Source organism: Talpa europaea, assembly GCF_964194135.1.
Source record: "Talpa europaea genome assembly, chromosome: 1".
Classification (NCBI taxonomy): Eukaryota; Metazoa; Chordata; class Mammalia; order Eulipotyphla; family Talpidae; genus Talpa; species Talpa europaea.
Window position 1 is genome coordinate 131,122,239 of NC_140073.1, and position 17,524 is coordinate 131,139,762.

The 17,524-nt window shown below is 40.5% G+C and overlaps 1 protein-coding gene across 1 annotated transcript; it reads left to right on the forward strand.

The window, feature by feature from the left end:
- Positions 1-1,127: 1,127 nt before the first annotated feature.
- Positions 1,128-16,936, forward strand: CASP8 (caspase 8; the record flags this gene model as incomplete). Its single annotated transcript, XM_084231591.1, has 8 exons — positions 1,128-1,438; positions 3,133-3,238; positions 4,756-4,894; positions 5,001-5,045; positions 7,368-7,432; positions 8,822-8,963; positions 11,808-12,309; positions 16,801-16,936. Coding segments are annotated over 8 exons (1,446 nt in total), but the record flags the coding sequence as incomplete, so codon positions are not given.
- Positions 16,937-17,524: the final 588 nt, after the last annotated feature.

A 17,524-nucleotide genomic window follows, 5' to 3' on the forward strand; every position in this document is an offset into this window, starting at 1 on the left:
TGGAAGGGATCATGCTCAGCGAAATAAGCCAAAAGAAAAAGAAAAATACCGGATGGTCTCACTCATAGCAGGAATCTAGAGAACTTAAATAAGGGACCAGGAAAATGAATAACTATAAGAAAGTGAAAATCAAAATCAACAAAAATCTATGAACCAGAGACATTTTGGGGGGGTGGGTGGAGGGAGGGGAGGGTTTGGGGTCAAAATGGGGGGGTTGAAATTGTATGGGGAATATAAAAAGAAAATTTATTATAACAAATATGAAATGTTAAAAATATGCCAAAGGAGACTAATAATAGGGTAAATGTTCATTATAGATATAAAGTATGTATATGGGGAATCCAGATACATACACCAGAATATGCAGCCTGTTTCCAGTTTCAGTTTTTATATAAATGTATTTCTCTGTGTGTCTATCATATGATAACTGTGATTGTGTTATAATTTACTATAGCTTCAATTTTTGCAACCCCCCCCCCCGCTTCTATAATTATGGGGGTGAGGAAAGGTGTTTTAGAAGGAAGGGCTAAATTTGAAGACTTTTGGGCCACTTTTCAATAATCAAAAAACTTACTTTAATGGGAAAATCAGAAATATTTCTATTTTAATGTCAGATGTGAGAAATATCTTTGTCCTGGTTCACCTGAACACCACCTCTGAATGACAGGATTTTTTTCATCCAAGAATGTTAGCAAACACAGGGGGAACTTAAAGATATCAGAACCCCTCTTGATCCCACACCATAAATCGCCTTAACTTGTTTGCTCACAGCTTTGTCTGTCTCCCCCTCCACTTCCCCTCCCAGGTCCTTTGTGGTTACTTCACTGAACTTGTGCCTCCCTGAATTGACTTGAACAATTCATATTCCTTCATATTGCTTACTGTGGCCTGGTCACAGATCTGTGACCATTGGCTGGTTTGTATATTGGTCTTCGTATATAGCAAGCTACTTGAGAGTAGGAGTGCCTCCTGCTTTGCCTTTTTTTTTTTAAATTCCCTGTCGGACATAAAATACAGGTATTTGATTTGATGAAGGAACACACCAGTAAATGATACTTTTCTTTCTCATCTGAACATAGCATTATATTTTAATGCAGGTTACAACCACATTCTCCTAACGCTTGACAAGCATGGATGATTTCAACAGTTGTCTTTATAATATTGGGGAAGAGCTGGATAGCAAAGAGGTGGCCTCCCTCAAGTTCCTGAGCCTGGATTACATCCCGCCAAAGAAGCAGGAACCCATCAAGGATGCCTTGGCATTATTCCAGAGACTCCAGGAAAAAAGAATGTTGGAGGAAAGCAACCTATCCTTCTTGAAGGAGTTGCTTTTTCGAATTGACAGATGGGATCTGCTGAAGAAACATCTGAACACTGATAAGGAGGAGATGAAGCAGGAGCTTCAGATACCCAGCAGGGCCCAGATCTCTGCCTACAGGTTGGGAGAGCCTCTAAAGGGTGGGGCTGGGAACTATGGGGGGATGGACATGTCTTTATAGGTTGTGCTGATTGCGGGTCGTCTGTGTGATGTGACTTTGGAGGCTCTGGAAAGATGTGCCACGGAGGCCAGATTAAAAAATTCATAGACCTTGTGTATAATTCAGAAAAAAATGCAAACACCATAAATTTATAAAAGACATTTTTCAAAGTGAGTCATTATAGATATGCTGAGGCATTAAAATAGACATTTTCTAAATTTTCTAGCTCTTTCTTTCTGTGATGTGTCTTATTATCATGTTATCTCTGCTTTGCTGATGGCCACATCATGTGTCTCCTTTGTCTATTAAAAGCATTCCATCCAGAAATCTCCCTCCCACATTCTCGTGGATGATGATGGGAATTCTTATTCCACATATAAAGACTAGCTTTATAAGCTCGTTAATAAGGTATGTGCTGCCAGTCATTCTGATTGGCCAGGCTGGGCCTCCCTGACAGTGCCTAGCTTCTGTGACCCTGGGCACTGCGGAATGAACAGTGGTAACCTGGTCATCTGCCCTGCCAAAGGCCTTGCAGCTCAGCCTCCTCCTTCCTGTGAGAGAGCAGGTAACCTGCAAGTGATAACAAGCCATGTTCAGTTATGTTTTTGAGATTGAGACAAATCTTTAAAAATGAAAACACTTCTCTTTCAATTTTCCCAGGTATCACACTCTGCTTGAAGTTATTTTTAGCTTTCCTTTCAGGAAACTTCCACTAAAGCCTTAACTGTGGTCCATTTCATTTCCTCTGCTGTTTGCCAATGACTGGCCTGTAGGACATCAAGATCTCACAGCCAAGGCTGAAGACCATTATCCCTCTACTGGGCTGGCTATTAATACCCTGGGCCATGTAATCTAGACACTTGAGATTTTGGCATATTCCCTCTCATATGTTTCTATACTTGAGGTTTGACCATTTTGACTTTAAATGACAAAAGGTAGTCTGGATGTATTAGCTTCCTAGGGCTGCCATGACAAAGTGCACAAACTGGGTGACTTAACATGTAGAGAAGTCTATTTGCTTGTACTTCTGGAGGCTAGAAATCTGAAATCAAGGTGTGAACATGATTGTTTCTTTTGGGACACTCTGAAGGAGATGCTCTTCATGCTCTCCCAGCTTTGGCAGGAGTCAAGTCAGTCTTTGTGTTCCTTGTCTGGCATATGTGTCTCTCCAGTCTGTGTCTGTTCTCTGTGTTTGTCTGCATTTCCCTTTCCAAGGACTCAATTCATAAATCACGTGATTTGCTGGCTGTAACTTAAAGGGAAGGCATTGGAATGGAGTCTGTTGTCATTTCATATATCAAATGGGAAGTTATTTTAGAAAGCACTTCTAGCAGCAATCCCACTGCCCACCTGTGACTATATACATGTCTCTTTTCACCAACTCTCTCCTCTGCAGGGCAGCAGCCTTCCTGCCTGCCCGTGACCTGTCAAGGCCACCCACCTGCAACCATGCAGGCCTCTCTTGGCAAACCTGACCCTCTGGGGCAGCTCTTCCTGCCTGCTTCTGTCTATGCAAGTGTCTTTAACTGTTTCAGCCCTTCCCTAATAAACCTGACCTTTATATATATATATATATATATATATATATATATATATATATATATATATATATATAAAGAAAACATTTCTAAAGTGTCTCTGTTTCCCACCCCAGGGTCATGCTTTTTCAGATTTCAGAAGGATTAGATGACCCCAAAGTGAAGGAATTTAAGTTTTTTTTGCATGAGAAGATCCCAAAATGTAAGCTGGATGATGACATGGTAAGTTCTGGTGTCTTCCCAAGATTTAGCCTGGAGTCAGCCAGTGGGATTTCTGGCAATGGAAGCCTGTCTAGTAACAGCAACCCGAAATCTCACTTTTTAACCAGGGGAGAAGAAAGTTGTCAGGTATGAATGTTAAAGATATGATTCCTGGGGCCTCCCCGGTGGCGCAGCGGTTGAGCGCTGGGTTGCGAAGCTGCCCGCAGCCTCTGCAGCACCGGTTCGATTCCCAGCTGCTCCCCGGCCACCGGGCGAGGGTCCCACATGGTGTGCAGACCTCTCCTGCCGCCTGCTGCTCCCCTCAGCAGTGTACTTCGGTCCTTCTGCCTGCTCTGCTCCCCGCTCTGGCTCTGGTGAATTCTCTCGCGCTTCTGACTGTACCCAGTGCTTGTATAAATAAATAAATAAATCTTAAAAAAAAAAAAAAAAGATATGATTCCTCTCTGAACTGTGAAGTGCTGCTCACACATTACCAGGAGCCAGGGGAGAAGGCTGGTTGTGGGGGCACAACCCCCTGGGACCCCACAGAAAAGGAAAGACAGAGATGGTTCTGAGATGTTTTTCCCACTCTGTAGTCTCTGAAACAACCCAGGACTGGGAATTTTTTTTTGTATATGTGTGTGTGTGTAGTGTGTTTGTATACGTGTGTGTGTGTGTGTGTGTGTGAGGTGGGACTCAGGTCTTGAAGAGGACCTGATGCCAGAGGCAATGCTGAGTGTGAGGCAGCCGCAGGGCTGTCACCATGGTGACCACCATGGATACTCAGCCCTCTCTGTTGGGCCGTTTCACAGTCTTTACATAAGGTGTCTGCAACTGTTTCAGCTCAGAACTTAGGGCCTGGGGACCGGTTGATATCTGATATGGCTTCTCCTCTGTCTTTTTAATTCCATTTTTCTGGGCCAGAAAACATGGAATTGCTTCCCTAATAGCCTGTTGGCTTTATAAGACCAGGATAACCTCTCTCAAGGGTTGACATGGTGTAGGGGCAGGAATGGGCCACAATGCAGGTTTTCTATGATCCCGCAGACCAGGTAAAGGGGGAGTCAGAGTGAGTCCTCGGTGCGTTTTGCAGGCTTTTTATTTAGATTTACCAGGCATATGGCAGGCAGTGGTGCTGGGGGGCCGGGAGCCTGGCAGTCCTCCCAGCCCCAGCAAATCCTCACTCTGTCTGGGCTCTGTGGTGTTCTCTCTGCTTCTCTTCTTCTTCTCTCGGCTTCTCTGCTCCTGCTGGCGTCCCCATGACGCCGCCCTTAAAAGCCCAGTCTCAGCCCAGGTGAATCCCATCTACCTCTGCCCACACCCTACTCCAGGTGCCCGCCATCAGGCATGCATTCAGGACCGCAGGGTTCCGTCATCTATCCTGATGGCGGGAGGGCAGAAAAGCCTGATACTTTTACCTTACCCTACACATGGGAAGCTGGCATGGGCCCTTGGTTTAGAGGAAGTACCAGTTTAAAAAAAAATCTAAAAAGCCATGACTCAATCCAATCTTACAACTTTATTTCTCCTCTCTCTAGAATCTGTTTGATGTTTTCATAGAAATGGAAAAAAGGGTCATCTTAGGGAACAGAAACTTGGACTACTTAAAATTTATCTGTGACCGTATCGACAAGAGCTTGTTGAAGATAATCAATAATTATGAAGAACTGAGTGAAGGTAGATATGACCTGATAGCTGTGGCTTAGCAGCATGTTTTCTTAAACCCACAAATTCCTTTGTGCATAGATGTTTCTAATCAAGTATGTGTGTTTCTTTAATTCAGATGCAAGAATGAGTCTTGAAAGAAACCCAGATGAACTTTCAAATGGTAATACTTGGAGATATGTTTTCAAGTTTACTTAGTTCATTCACTTTGAAATGGTTTTGTGAGCACCTTCTCTACTCATTGAAAGATAAAAAATGAGTTGTCAAAAGGCACAGACCCCAAAGTCCCAGGCCAGCAAGTTTAAAATAGGTGTGGAATTGATTAGTAATAAGGCTTTATTTTTTTCCTGTGTTTTCTTTTTCTTTTCTTTCTTTTTTTTTTTAGATCCCTGTCATTATCCAACATTGCTCATATCTGGAAAGTCACAGGCACCTAAACAGCCATGGCCCACAGAGCAGGAGTCACCGTCAGATACGGTGATGGGCTCTGCTGTTGACCCTCAATACTTTTTCCCGAGACATTTGTAAATAGCTTCCGATGTTTTCTTTTTCTTGATATGTGCCACCTGTGTGATGTACCAGCCGGTGGGTTCAAAATCTCAGAACTTCCTTATTTAAGTTAATTTCTTCTTTAACAAGAACAATTTGGCTCTATCTTTCATGTCAGGGTTCTCTTGACCAAGTGTGAGCACTTCCTCTTCATCCCCCGCAAATACCAGACTCCCCATCCCCCAAGGGGATGCCTCCCTGCAATCCGCCTGCCCTGCCCTTTGGGATGCTCTAGTAAATCACACTTCTTCCCTCAGAGAAGGAGCTAGAGCCAGTCCTCTGTCTTTTTTTCTACTTGTGAGCTAGGCTGAGCAAGAAGGGACTGTCAAGGATCTCCTTCAAAATTTTATTTTATTTTTTAAAGATTTATTTATTTATGCATACAAGAACTGGGGTACAAGCCAGAGGTGTGGGGTGTGAGAGGATTCACCAGAGACAGAGTGGGGAACAGAACAGGCAGATTGACTGAAATACACTGCTGAGGGAAGCAGTGGGCAAGTCAGGAGAGGTCTACTGTGCCATGTGGGTTGGCGCCCTGGCCAGGAGGATCGAACTTGTACTGCAGTGACTGTGGGTATCTTCTTAGTGCTGAGTTTTAACCACTTGTGCCACCAGGGAGGCCCCTCCTTCAACATTTTAATAAGATGTACTGTTTATAAAAATTATATATTATCCCTGAAAGTGATTTTAAATTCAGAGAAATTTTTTGAACCCCAGTAAACACATGACCCACATAATAATGTTAATATTTTTGGGTTGTATCTTCACCCTGGTTGTGTGTGTGTGTGTAACAGACCTTGGATCAGCTTTTGTTAAAAATTAACTCTGAGAAATGACCCTATAGTTATCCTTTTACTCCTTAGGCCAAGGCTTTAAGAAGTTGGGTAGTTTTAAATCAAAAATTCATTCTGAGCTACTACTATTTTTTTTTAAGTGGTGGAGGGACATAAAGTTATGAGACAAAAGAAACTTTGTGTCCAGAAGTGTGTCAGTTGTGTGTCCAGAAGTGTGTCCAGAAGTGTGTCAGTTGTCCTGCCTGCAGAATCCCTGTGGACTGCAAGGATGTTATGTTCAAGGCAGTCTGTGAATTTTCATTTGAAAGGGACCTTTTGTTGTTCTAGGTGCTACCTGTTTCTTTGGCAAAACACTTTTCCTTTCTTTCAGTTCTTTGTCTAATAATTAAATGGACATAAGACAAGATTTAATTTTGTGGGTAAGAAAGTCCCCCAAAATATGAGACTCCAAGAAGTGACCAAGGCATGCTTTTATACCTTTTATACAAAGGAACAAATTTATGTGTTCCCAAAGGGTTTGGGCTTGGGGTAATAAATTACTGGAGAGTAACAAGGTTTGTTTATGTAGCCTTCTTAGCCCTTAATTCCCTATCTCTGGTGATAAGGATGACTTCTACCCTCCTGGAAGACAGAGGGTACTCTCAAGAGGTACCCTAATTTATTCTGCTTTGGGGTAATAGAGGGGGGAAGTGTGTGTGTCCTTCTTGCATTGGTTGTTTCTCAAGTACTTCTAATTCAAAATACAAAGTAGGGGTCTCCCTGGTGGTGCAGGGGTTAAAGACAGTGCTATCAAGCTATCACCAGCCACTGCAGCACCAGTTCGTCCTGCCTGGCTGGCCAGGGAGCAACCCACGTGGCACAGCAGACCTCTCCTGCCTCTCCCACTGCTCCCCTCAGCAGTGTATTTCAGTAGATCTGCCTGTTCTGTTCCCCATTCTGTCTCTGGTGAATCCTCTCACCCCCTGCACCTCTGGCTTACACCACAGTTCTTGAATGCATAAATAAATAAATCTTTTTAAAAATCCAAAATACAAAGTAGCCTATTTTGGGATGACATATTCTAAACCTCTATGTTACTTGCTTCTTTACCGAAGTAATTTCCCTGTCATGCCTCATTCTAGAGGAACCCCAGTTGCTCCCAGGACAGGGGTCCTTTGCAATACCGGCAATGTCCGACTCTCCGGGACAACAGGACAGTGACACACAGGTATGCGGAAATTCTGAATATCTTTTTTCTTGGCATTGAATATTCTAGTCATTGTGTTCCTTATCTTTTTTAGCTTACAGATTAGCTAATAAGGGGAAGGAGCTATTTAAACATTTTGAGAGCCAAAAAAAAAAAAATCACAAGTTTAATGTGTGACTTTTTAATTTAAAAAAAGTGACCTCTTAGGTATCCTAAGGTTTCCTCAATTTTTATTTTAAAGCCAAACACCATGGAATTGGCCAAGTTAGAGGACAGGAGGGTGAGAAACCTCCTAGGTAACTTTTTCAGCAACTGCATCAGCCTAAATGGAAGAGGGATTTGGGGGAGTGTCTAGAAGAACTGGAAAGCAGGGCCTTTTCTTTTAGTTTAACATTTTTAAACGTTCTCCTTTGTGATTAGGTAGGTATAAACTGCAAATGTTCATCATTGGGCTGTCTCTATATTCTTGTCACCGTGAGTCAGCACAAGACTTCCCTTAAAGACTTAATCACTGTTTATGTACCAATCACATTACAACTCATCAGCTCCTTATTCCTCTCTCAGTCTGAAAATGAAGGGCTCAGTGAAGTCACGTGGTCCAGTTAAGTGCTCTATCTACCCAACAGCTAATGGTACAGAGTGAAAGAGAAATTAGGTAACTTGCCTAAAGTCTGAAGGTTATTAAGTACTGGAGTCAAGCATCTGGCCTTACCTTAAGAGTTGCAGAGATTTCCTAGTAAATGCTGAATATCTCAGCATCAAAACAGCCCTGGGAAATTCAGGAGTACTAGGCTATCTCTGGCTGATACTGTCAGGCACTAGATCCGAATACTGTAAACTGCATACAAGCCACACTGACCAAGCTCTCACCTGTCAGTGTGGTCCTGAGAGCCAGATTAAGCCCTCAACTTTAACAATCCTGGGCTCCCATGCCATGTGTGATGGAGAGGCCCTCCACGGGCAGCCCAGAAGCATGGGTGAGTTGTAGATAGCCAAGGGAAGCACGAAGGTCCTGGGAAGACAGCCTGGCTTTGTGCTCTAAGACATTCATTCATTCATTCAGCAATTCCTGAAGATCTCTTACATATTCAGAGTTCACCGATGTTATCTGCTGTGAGCAGAAACGATGATAAATAATGACAACAACATTAAGTTCAAAGTGCTCCAGAGGCCGAAGTCTGGGCTACTGACTTTACACACCGACTGTGGGGAGAGCTCTGAGGAGCCTGTGTGAGGGCCCAGGTGGAAACTTGTTCCTCAGGGGAACAACGTCCCGGTGGAGGTCGTGGGAAGTGTACCTGTGCCCAGTCCCGTGTCGGGGCCGCTCCACCTCTCACTAGTGTTGTTTGTTCACATCTCAAGTTTTTGACCCGCAGGTTAACTCCTGGGTTGGATTTTTATTTTTTTCAGACATCAGACAAAATTTACCAAATGAAAAGCAAACCTCGGGGATACTGTTTGATCTTTAACAATTATGACTTCAGCCAAGCACGTGAGGATGTGCCCAAACTTTATAAGATGAAGGATAGGACTGGAACAAAATTGGATGCAGGTACAGTAGAACCCAAAAGACAGAAGTATAGTCTTCCTGATAACTATGTTTTAATCAAAAAGGACAAAACAAAAACCATACCAACAGAGCCACGTTTAAAAAAAAAAAAGGATTTAACTACATTTCCCTGAAGAGGTGAACATTTTTTACATATTTGCTAGTTTCTGTATTAACTGTAATTAACTTTTAAAATCAAATCAAAGCAATGCATATATAAAGAAAATATCAACTTTTACTAAAAGACATAATTAAAAGCAGCAATGGGCTTTGTTTTTAATTTAATTAATAGGAGTACTGCTATGGAATGTATTAGGTACTAGCCAGAAACACTGCCTTGGTTTCAAGACACGTAAAGAAGTTGCATTTATAAAAGTTGGGCTATGAAGGCAGCAGAAATTGTGAGATCATAACAGAAATAGCATTTTCAAATGTTAGATTAGCCAGAAATTCTTTTGCTCGACGTATTTAGGCTAAGACTGAGTGCTTAAAAGTTAAACGAAAAAGTAATTTGCAGGATGTGAACATAAATATGCCTACAATTAAAAGTAAGAGTAGAACGAACCAAATTCAGCATTTGTGATCTTAAGAATATTTATTTGATTGAAGAACTTTGGAAAATGGTGTTTATGAGTCACATCAGTTCATGACTAATTTTTTTTAATTGAGTAAAGTTCAGAAAATTAATGTAGATTGATTCGAATCATCAGCACTCTGCTATTGGACCCTGTTAAGAGTTTTATTTTTTTTTCAATTTTTAAAAATTTTTTAAAAATATTTATTTATTTATTTATACAAGAAATGGGGTACAGGCCAGATGCACAGGAGGGTGAAAGGATTCACCAGAGACAGAGCGGGGAACAGAACAGGTAGATGGACCGAAATACACTGCTGAAGGGAGCAGCGGGCAAGACAGGAGAGGTCTGCTTTGCCATGTGGGACCCTCACCGGCCGGCTGGGATCGAACCGGCGCTGCAGAGGCTGTGGACAGCTTCACAGCGCGGCACTCAACCGCCTGCGCCACCGGGGAGGCCCTAGAGTTTTATTTTTTAAAATCTGTTTGAAAAAAAATTCATTAAGCCAATCCATTCTAAGATTTAAAAAAGCACAGAGCTTTTTAAATGACTGCATCATTGATTACATACATCTTGGTCCTAAAGAAAAGGTTTCAGGCCTTTGATATCCATTCATTTGCTATTAAAGCATTTTTATTAAAATAATGCTTGCTTGTATTTCTGGTCTTTTGGTTAAAGGGTCCAAATTTGCAGTTATGCAATATGATTAAATCTAAAGCACTAGTCACAGCATGGTGACTGTAGGTAATAATAATGTATGGGGCTTCTCTGGTGGCTGAGGGGTTAAGTCTTAGTGCTATCACTGCTAAGGCCTGAGTTCAATCCCTAACCTCTGGCCTATACCCCAGTTCTAATACGCTAAAAAAGTAAAAAATAAAATAAAATAAATTCTTCCTTTAAAAAAAAATTGGGGCCTCCCCACTGGTACAGGGGGTTGAGCGCCGTGCTGTGAAGCTGTCCGCAGCCTCTGCAGCACGGGTTCAATCCTGGCCAGCCTGAGAGAATACCATATGGCGAAGCAGACCTCTCCTGTCTTGCCCACTGCTCCCCTCAGCAGAGTATTTCAGTCAGTCTACCTGTTCTGTTCCCCACTCTGTCTCTGGTGAATCCTCTCACCCTCTCGTGCATCTGGCCTGTACCCTGGTTTGTACAAACATAAATAAATCTTTAAAAAAAACAACCAAAAAACAAAGTGAATGAAAAAAATTATGCCATCCCTAATTCCAGGAAAGAAAAAAATTAATAGAAAGGAAGCATGTTAAAGAATGTAATGTTTATATAGTATTAATAATACAAATATTACTATTGATTCTATTAAAAATCATAAGTAATTGTCTAAGAGGTCCAAATGCTCATCCTCCAATATAAGAACTCATTATGAAAGTTTAAATTTTATAAGTGAATAAATAGCAACATACTCAAATTCATTACAAAATGAATGAGGCTAATAAAAAATATGTAGTTAAAATTTGAAAGTAGTTACCTTCATGGGACATGACTGGTTAACAGAGAGTGGTAGAGGGGATAGCTATTTGACTTTTTAAAGATTTATATCATATATTTTGGTAAATATAAATATTTTTGAGAGACGTCAGGATAAAATAACTTTTTTTTTAAGATTTATTTTTATTTATTTATAAAAGCACTGGATACAGTCAGAAGCTTGGGAGGGTGAGAGAATTCACCACAGCCAGAGCAAGGGAGCAGAGCAGGCAGAGGGACCAAAGTACACTGCTGAGGGGAGCAGCAGGCAACAGGAGAGGTCTGCACACCATGTGAGACCCTCCTCCAGGGCCGGGGAGCAGCCGGGGATCGAACACTGCAGAGGCTGCGGGCAGCTTTGCAACCCAGTGCTTAATCGCTGCGCCATCGGGGAGGCCCATAAAATAACTTTTAATCCTGCTCTTTTCCTAAATTTTTTTTTTTGCTTTTATCCTGATTATGTAAGTAATAAAATGATCTTTTATATTTAGATTGATTTGCTATTAAGTCCAAATAGTAGCTTACCCAACTTGCAGACCAGTTGAGAAAAGACAGTGGGCCAGCAACAGTCCTGTCATCTTTCTCATTTGCCTCAGGACTGGGGAATGTTTTCAGCTAGTGGCAGTAAATACTAGAAGCCTGTGGAACGAAGCCACTAATATCGGGGTCCTGTTCTTAAATTCTGGTTCAAATTGTCTTCTGATCTATATTAAACCCACTGTTCTTGCAAGCTCTGGGCTGTGGTCTGGAAATCATTGATGTAATATAACTTTTTAAATTTTACTTTCAGTGGCTTTGGAGGAGACCTTTAATCATCTTCATTTTGAGGTAATTATATACAATGACTACACAGCAGAGAAAATCTGTGAAACTCTGAAAACCTACCAACTCATGGATCACACTAGCAAGGACTGCTTCGTTTGCTGCATCCTCTCACATGGAGACAAAGGCATCATCTATGGCTGTGATGGGCAGGAAGCCTCCATCTGTGATCTGATCTCTTACTTCACTGGTTCCAAATGCCCTTCCCTTGCAGGCAAACCCAAAATCTTTTTTATTCAGGCTTGTCAAGGAGAAAACTACCAGAAAGGTATAGTTGTTGAGACTGACTCTGAACAGAATGAAGGCTATTTAGAAATGGATTCATCACTTCAGATGAGATATATCCCAGATGAAGCTGACTTTCTGCTGGGGATGGCCACTGTGAACAACTGTGTTTCCTACCGAAACCCTATGGAGGGGACCTGGTATATCCAGTCACTTTGTCAGAGCCTGAGAGAACGATGTCCTAGGTAATTTTGTCTACTCAACCCTTCATTCTCCTCTAAATGGCTAGTGGTAGATCACATGGCTGTACTTCCCAGGGCAGTTGCAAAGTGGGAGATGTGGCCTATACTAACATCTTTAGTTCATAGATGGGAAAACCAAGATATTTATTGAGCAGTTTCTTTCATCCTGCCTCAGAGGAGAATCATATTACAGAGTTGAGAATGAAGTAAAGTCATATAGTCCAGCTTTGTCTTTAGGCAGAAACACGATTAAGCCAACTCAACTAGTTCTAGAAATCTTCGAAGAAGGCAATAAACCATTTCAATATTTAAAATCCTCCAACTCTGTCCAAAGTTCTATAATAGCTAATCAACTTCAAATCCTCTTAGTGGATAGTGGGAGGTAAGTGCTGATGAGTAGAAACCCTTTACACCACCAGTTTAGCCTGATTCAGAGCCAAAATATGTAGCAAAATATTCTTTACTCATTTACTATATTCTATGCTTCTTTTAGTTAAATGATGGCTTCATTTGTTAGAGTTCACTCAAGGCGACACACACTGACCGATGAAAAGCAAGGAATTTTCTACGTTATGCTAAATTATTTCTCATGCTTTTTGTTTTTATTTAAAAAATTTTTTTGAAGTAACATTGCATTATGACATTACACAAGTTTCAGATATGATCATTATAGTCGATTTCTGTATACACAACATTAAATTTAGCATTAGACTGTAATTCTATACTATGTCATACATTGACCTCTTTTACCTGATTAAGGACCTCTTTTACCTGATTAACCCATTCTTTTTCTCCCCTCTTCTAATTTGGGCTTATAGTCTAAAAGTGTTTTAGTTATTAATAGTTCATTCATTTTTTTTGTTTTTTTGTTTTTTATATCCCACAAATGAGTGAAATCATATAGGATTTGTTTTTCTCAAGCTTAGTTTATTTGCAACTCTTGGCTATTGTAAATAATGCCACAAAGAACATGGGGACGCATATATCTTTTCAAATGTTTTTATATTCTTTGGGCAAATACCCAGAAGGGGGATAACTGGATCATCTATTTTAACTTTTTGAGGACTCTCCATACTGCTTTCCATAGTAGCTGCATCAATTTATTTTCCTACCAACAATGTGCAAGGGCTTCCTTTTCTTCACATTCTTTCCAACATTTGTTGTTTCTTGGGCCTCCCTGATCGTGCAAGGGGTTAAGACGCAAACTATGAAGCCACAGTCACTGTGTCTTCACAGTGTCTTCACAGTCACACAGTCACTGGAAGCATGAGTTTGACCCCTGGCCAGGGAGCAACCCACATGGTGCAGCAGCCCTTTCCTGACTCATCCGCTGCTCCCCTGGGCAGTGTATTTCAGTCAATCTGCCTGTTCCTCACTCTGTTTCTGGTGAATCCTCTCACACACCATACCTCTGGCCTGTACCCCAGTTCTTGTATGCATAAATAAATAAATCTTTAAAAAATCAGATAAAACTTGGGCCTCCCCAGTGGCGCAGCAGTTGGGTGCTGGGCTGCGAAGCTACCCGCAGCCTCTGCAGCACCGGTTTAGTCCCCGTTCCCCGGCCACTGGCGAGGGTCCCACATGGCGGCGAGAGTCCCACATGGCGCGCAGACCTCTTCTGCTGCTCTCACTGCTCCCCTCAGCAGTGTATTTCATTGGTCTGCCTGTTCTGTTCCCCGCTCTGTCTCTGGTGAATTCTCTCACCCTCCTGTGCTTCTGACTGTACCCACTGCTTGTATAAATAATTAAATAAATAAATCTTTAAAAAAATAGATAAAACTTATCTACTTAAAAAAAATTTGTTGTTTCTTGCCTTTTTTTTTTTTTTAAGATTTATTTATTTATGCATGTGGGTTGCTCCCTGGCTGGCGAGGGGATCAAATTCATGCTGCAGTGGCTGCAAATAGCTTCATAGGTTGCATCTTATCCCTTGCGCCAACAGGGAGGTCCTGTTTCTTGTCTTTTGATCATAACCATTCTCATAGGTGTGAGGTGCTATTTCCTGATATTTTGATTTGCACTTCCCTAATAATAAAGAGACAGTGAACACCTTTTCAGGAGCCTGTTAGCTGTCTATATATAGTCTTCTTTGGAGAAGTGTCTATTCAGATCTTGGAACCTTTTTATTTTTAATTGGGTAGTTATTTTGTTGTTGAGTTTTATAGAATTCTTTATATATTTTGGATGTTAACTCCTTTCAGATGTATGATTTATAAATGTCTTCTCCCATTCAGTTGGGTATGTTTATACTTTGATGACTGTTTCTTTTTCTGTGCAGAAGCTTTTAAGCTTGACGTAGTCCCATTTGCTTACTTTTGTTTTTGTTTCCCTTGCTGTTGTAGTCAGGTCCTCAAACATATCTCAAAGGCCAATGTTGAGAAGCACTTTGCCTATGTTTTCTTTTATGTGTTTATAATTTCCAATCTTACATGCAAGTCTTCAATCAATTTTGAATTCAGTTTTTGTAAATGGTATTAGGTCTAATTTTATTCTTTTTCATGTGGCTGTCCAGCTTACCCAACACCATTTATTGAACATACTTTCCTTGCTCCATTATAAGTTCTTGGTTCCTTTGTCATAAATAAATTGTCTATATGTGTTTTTTCTGGGCTCTCAATTCTATTCCATTGATGTGTGTCTCTATTCTCCCTTTACCCCCACCATATCATGCTGTTTTGATTACCATTACTTTATAGTATAGTTTGAAATTATTGAACTTGATACCTTCAATATTGTTCTTTTTTTTTTTTTTAATCCCCTCAGGAGTGGTTTTGTTATTCAGGTTTTTTTTTTTTCTAGCTACATATAAATTTTGTGATTGTTTTGGTTCTACTTATGTGAAGAATGCTGATGGGATTTTGATAGAAATTGCATTGATCCTCTGTGTTGTTATAGATACTGTAGCAATTTTAATGTTGTTAATTCTTCCAACCAGGATCATGTAAGAGCTTTACCTTTCCTTGTGTCTTCTATTTCTTTCAGTACTATCTAAGTTTTCAGAGCACAGGCCTTTCACTTTTTTGGTCAAATTTATTCCAAGGTATTTAATTCTTTTTGATGTGATTTTAAGTGGGATTGTTTTCCTGATTTCTCTTTTTGCTAATTTGGTATTTGCACATAGAAATGCAACAAAGTTTTTTTTTTTTTTAAAGATTTATTTTATTTATTTATACAAGCACTGGGTACAGTCAGAAGCACAGGAGGGCAAGAGAATTCACCAGAGCCAGAGCAGGGAGCAGAGCAGGCAGAAGGACCAAAGCACACTGCTGAGGGGAGCAGCGGGCGGCAGGAGAGGTCTGCGTGCCATGTGGGACCCTCTTTCGGTGGCCCGGGAGCAGCCGGGGATCAAACTGGCACTGCAGAGGCTGCGAGCAGCTTCACAACCCAGCACTCAACCACTGCTCCACCAGGGAGGCCCAGAAATGCAACAAAGTTTTATATATTAACTTTGTAACCTGCCACTTTACTGTATTCATTTGTTATTTCTGATAGCTTTTTATTGCAATCCTTGGGATTTTTCTATGGATATTATCATCACCTACAAGTAGTGATAGTTTTGATTCCTCTTTTCCAATTTTATTTCCTTTTCTTGGCTAATTACTCTTATTAGGACTTCCAACAAAGAGTGCATCCTTGTCTTGTTCCTGATGTGAGAGACCAGATTTCAGTTTATCTTTGGGTATGACACTGACTGTAGGTTTGTCATTCATGGCCTTTATTCTGTTGTGATACATTCCTTCTATACCCATTTTTTCAATCACAAATGAATGTTGATTTTTTTGGGTTGTTTAATCTTGTCCAGTGCTTTTTCTGCATCTATTGGGATGACCATAACTTTTGTCCTTTTCACTGACTTGCATATGTTGAAACATCCTTATCCTTGCATCTCTGGAGTAAATCTTATTTGATCATTATGTTTTAAGTGTATGAAGAGTGAACATTGCCCAGGGCAGATAAAGGAGTGAATCATAACATTAGCCCTATTGTTTTCATTTTGTAACTCAGACTGAGAATGAGAGAATTCAGCAAGGTTCTGAGCCTAACTACATGGTGGAGGAACAGACTGACCAACTAAACTGAGGAGAAGCTGATGAGGAGGAAGTGGGGCGACTGCAGGAGACATTAGGTTTTCACTTGCCTGCAGTTTGATTACATCATAGATAAAACCGCAGAAGCAATGCCAGATTTGGGGAGGAACTGAGGTGATTATAGGTGCAAGTGACTTAATATATAAATCACAGTGAATTAGAAACAGGTCAGGAGGGAAAGAAACCAAACCTGATGTTGACACAGGTTTCTGATAGAGATCCTGAGTAAACCAAAGATAAATTAAGCTCTGAGACAATCCCATTACCTAAAAAACTGTGTTTGGTCTTCATTTAGCAACTTACTGTTTCAAATACCTGATGTTTTGAGGGAAACACTGAGCACAGCAGATGAAAGTATTTAACCCATTGATTGCCTCCCATAGTTGATCACAATATTGTTTTTCAGGGGTGAAGATATTCTTACCATCCTCACCGGAGTCAACTATGAAGTGAGCAATAAGGATGACAAGAAAAATATGGGGAAACAGATGCCACAACCTACTTTCACACTGAGGAAAAAACTCTTCTTCCCTCTTAATTGACCATATTGTTTAGTTGTCTAACACTATGCTTAATTTATTTGCTTAAGATATAGGTTGTTTGCTTTTTAATTTTTTTTTTTTGCATGGGAAAGAATAGGAATTAATATAACAATTTATATGTAAATTCAAGACCAAATTTCTGCCTTTAGGATATAATTAAAGATTTATAGCTATAGGCATGATTTTATTTGTATTTTTAATTCAGTATTAAAGTGTAAGAAAACTTATAATTGATATAAAATGTATAGTTAAAAAGAAATATAGCACAGAAAAATTTAAAAACATCTGCAGAATGTTTTTCACATATCTCTCATCTGCTTTCCACCCAGAATCATTTATTTCCCTTCAAATTGTTGTTTTTTTTTTAATTAAGGACGTAATTCCAAAACTTTAGCCTTGAACATAGGGTTAATGGTGGACTAGAGATTTCATAAAGCACAAGAGGGGAGAAGGAGATAAAAGCCTCCTTGAGGCTTCAGAATAAATGAATGTTGTCAAAATATTGGGAAACAGTAAATGTCAAGAAAACCTCAAACCCCCACCCCTTCCTAAAGGGCTGAGTCCTCCCTCACTCTGGGTTCCTGCGAG